At 50.0% G+C, this 3,967-nt stretch overlaps 1 protein-coding gene across 2 annotated transcripts in view; it reads left to right on the top strand.

The window, feature by feature from the left end:
* Positions 1 to 2,456: 2,456 nt before the first annotated feature.
* GEMIN5 (gem nuclear organelle associated protein 5) overlaps positions 2,457 to 3,967 on the top strand; it is a 49,754-nt gene continuing 48,243 nt past the window's right edge. For both annotated transcript variants that reach the window (XM_015141311.3, XM_015141310.3), the window contains exons 1-2: positions 2,457 to 2,695; positions 3,481 to 3,641. In XM_015141311.3, coding sequence (XP_014996797.2) covers positions 2,530 to 2,695; positions 3,481 to 3,641 — 327 coding nt within the window. In that variant the 5' untranslated portion in view covers positions 2,457 to 2,529. The remainder of the gene's footprint in view (positions 2,696 to 3,480; positions 3,642 to 3,967) is intronic.

Below are 3,967 nucleotides of genomic sequence, written 5' to 3'. Positions count from 1 at the left end.
TTCTGGACAGCACGCATGCGCAATACTCCGGCTTTCCTGTGGAGCTCTCCCACAAGCAGTACCTGCACTTGCGGTGCTGTCACGAAGACCGCGAGCACTGGGCCGGCGCTCGAGGTGTGGTCAGGCGAGCCTGGCTTGGGAATGAATGAATTAATAAAGGCCGAAAGCGCGTGGGTTTCCAAAAATTCACCTGGATTCAGAAAAACTGCGAAGCCCCACTCACAAACTCGAAAGGAGTAGGGGAACAGAATACGTGAACAAGCGACCTAATCTGGTGGCCCTCAGTTTTCTTTTCAGAAATGACTAACGCTAGGGCATAAGCTTGTCGTAAAGATAAGTCGAAATCGTGTGAAAGCTATTTTATTTCATTTTATTGAAACAGGGTCTCTCTCTCGCTCAGGCTGGAATGCGGTGGCAACGACCTAGGCTCACTGCAGCCTCGACCCCGGGCTCAAGCCACCCTCCCACCTCCGCCTCCCAAGTAGCTGGAACTACAGGCTCACGTCAAGTCTCCACGCCCGGCTAGTTTTTGTATTTTTTATAGAGACGGAGTTTCGCCAAATTGCCCAGGCTGATCTTGAATTCCTGGGCTCAAGCGATCTGCCCTCCTCGGCCTCCCAAAGTGCTGAAATTAGAGGTGTGAGCCACCCAACCTAGCCTAAAATCTCTTTTAAAGAGCAAATAAGGCCGGGCGCGGTGGCTCAAGCCTGTAATCCCAGCACTTTGGGAGGCCGAGACGGGCGGATCACGAGGTCAGGAGATCGAGACCATCCTGGCTAACACGGTGAAACCCCGTCTCTACTAAAAAATACAAAAAAAACTAGCCGGGCGAGGTGGTGGGCGCCTGTAGTCCCAGTCACTCGGGAGGCTGAGGCAGGAGAATGGCGTGAACCCGGGAGGTGGAGCTTGCAGTGAGCCGAGATCCGGCCACTGCACTCCAGCCTAGGTGACAGAGCGAGACTCCGTCTCAAAAAAAAAAAAAAAAAAAGAGCAAATAGTTCAAATATGATGTATGCTGTCCTAATCCCTACTTATCTGGTTGACCTTCAAGAAATGAGTTTATATTCGTCTGGCATTTACTGCCGTTTATCCGGCAGGTATTTCACTAAAATCTCAATTATTCCTCACAGCAATCCAACAAGGCATGGATTATCATTTTCCTTCTTCAAATGAGGAAACACATTTAGGATAGGTTAAAGTCTCTCAGCTAACAACTGGCAAACCAGTAATCAATCTACAGCTAGGTGCCTCCAAATTTGTGCTCCTAGACGCATCCAAATATATGTATTTGACTCTCTGTATTAATGACAGGTAGTTCAGATTTCAGTTTGCTACATATGCAGGAGTGCCAGATACCCAGTGCAAACAAGCAACACACGAGTAGTGCAGAATCTGAGCATTTTTAGCAGTTTTGAGTTGAAAGGAAACTTTCTTCCACACTATTTACCACATATAGCTTCCTTCACAGAGCTGGCCCTTAATCAAGCAAATCAAGAGTCACTCCATTTGCTTCTCTTTCATCTTTGAGTACCCAGAACGCAGAGCCAGAATTGCCTCCCAGTTGCAGAAACTGTTCTTTCCCTTTTTAATTCCAGATTTGTACTTTCATATTTTTATTTTTTTGAGACAGGGTCTCACTCTATTGCCCAGGCTTGAGTGCAGTGGCACAACCACAGCTCACACCAGTCTGTCTCTCAGGCTCCATATTTTTGTTAAGTGGCTTCTTGTGCATATCTTTTCTGTTTCTTTTTGTTGTTTTTATTTGAGATGGAGTCTCGCAATGTCGCCCAGGCTGGAGTGCAGTGGCGCGATCTCCGCTCACTGCAACTTCCGCCTCCCGGGTTCAAGCGATTCTCCTGCCTCAGCCTCCCGAGCAGCTGGGATTACAGGCGCCTGCCGCCACACCAGCTTATTTTATTATTTTATTTTATTTTTTGTATTTTTAGTAGAGACGGGATTTCACTATGTTGACCAGGCCGGTCTTTAACTCCTGACCTCGTGATCCGCCCGCCTCGGCCTCCCAAAGTGCTGCGATTACAGGCGTGAGCCACCGCACCCGGCCTCTTGTGAATATCTTTAAAACACCTCCACAACTAGCAAAGTACCCTGGCACATAGCGTTCAAAAAACACTGGACAGGATAGTGGTCGAACGGATCTAAAGAATAAACTGGTAGCGTGGAGCGTTGGTTCTACTAGTCTAATCCTCTAATTTTGTGCCTTTCTGTGCGAAGTGAGAATGCTTAACCTCGGGGCTGTGCTCAGGCAACATCCGATCCTGGCCAGGGTTGCGGCGGACCTCCTCCCCCGGGCTAGGTACTGAGGGCCAACGCAGCACACGCGGTCCAGCCCTTCCCAGCCAGCCGGCAGCGGGAACGGAACGCGCGGTGCTGGCTGGGCCTCCACGCGCACCGTAGCGACTGCCCGAGAAGGCGGGGCTCGGAATTCACCCCGCCCCATTCCCTGTCTAAGGCGTGAGGCTACGAGCGTTCGGTTGTGGCTGCTTCTCTTGACTGCGACGGCTTGTAGTTATGGGGCAGGAGCCGCGGACGCTGCCGCCCTCCCCCAACTGGTACTGCGCCCGCTGCAGCGATGCCGTGCCCGGGGGCCTCTTTGGCTTCGCCGCGCGGACGTCCGTCTTCCTTGTCCGCGTGGGCCCGGGCGCAGGCGAGAGTCCTGGGACACCCCCGTTTCGAGGTAACTCACCACCCTTGGGCTCGAGACTTCCTGCCCTTTCTGCGCTTCCAAGAGGCGCCGAGTGGACGTCTCCAGCCACCCCGTTTTCTACAGCTAGGGAAACTGAGGCCCAGGCTGGGAGGAGAGGCAGCCCACAGTCACTAAGCTGAGTTGCTTCTGGTCTCCAGCATGAGCTACACCATGCTGTGGCCGAGCGGTCCCGCCTCCTGGAGCTTCCACGTGGGACCGATTGCTTACTGAACAGTTAGCCTTATGTAGTCCCGGCCATTTATATGGCTCCCCCGCCCAGCCCGGTGCGCGCCAGCCAGCCGGGAGCCTTCCTGGGGTTGGGGTTTGACTACAGCTGCAGGCCTTAAGCAAGATCCTGCAACGTGTGGCCTTCCTTACTGTAAGATGAATGGGTTAAACCAGATGCTTTCAGCTCCAAACTAGGCTTTGATTGTGCCTTAGGATATGACGTGCCAGGTAATTTATTCTGGCCACATCTAAATAAAAATCACTTTCACATTATTTGAGCTGCTTTCCAGTCTGTGAACTAAGCAGAGCAAAGTATATCAACATTCATTTCACAGTTGAGAAGCTGAGGCACAGAGGCTTGTTCGAAGTCACGTGGCACAGCCAATATCAGCACTTGGGAATTCTGATTGTAAGTCCTTCGGTTTTCAGTTATACCATGGGTTAAGTAACGCCAAAGCATCTGCTCACTCATCATCCAACAACAGTATGATTCTGCCAGGAACCTTGGATAGCACTTGGATTAACCTAGCGTCTGGTTTTGCTTGAAGTCATAGGAGAATTGGTGGGACACACCGAAAGGGTCTCCGGCTTCACATTTTCTCATCACCCTGGTCAGTACAACCTCTGTGCCACCAGCTCCGACGATGGAACTGTGAAAATATGGGATGTAGAGACAAAAACAATTGTGACAGAACATGCACTCCATCAGGTACCATGGCTTACTGGTTTCTCAGACCGTTTTTATATATCTGTGCTAAGGGTTCTTCTGTTGCAAGCTAGTTTTGCTAGCTCATCTGTGCAAAGTAACTTGTAATTGTGTTCATTAATTAGATAAGAAACCATATTGTAAGATATCTCAACTTTTTTTGAAAGGAGATACATACAAACCGGAGGTTGGCAAACTGCTTTTGTAAATAGGTTTTATTAGAATACAACCACACTGATTCATTTAAGCATTGTCTATGACTGCCTTCATGCTACAAGAGTTAAGTAGTTGCAACAGGCATGGTATGGCCCACAAGGTCTAAAACAGTT

The sequence above is a fragment of the Macaca mulatta genome, chromosome 6 (assembly GCF_049350105.2).
Source record: "Macaca mulatta isolate MMU2019108-1 chromosome 6, T2T-MMU8v2.0, whole genome shotgun sequence".
NCBI lineage: Eukaryota > Metazoa > Chordata > Mammalia > Primates > Cercopithecidae > Macaca > Macaca mulatta.
This window is presented reverse-complemented; position numbering and strand designations above follow the sequence as displayed.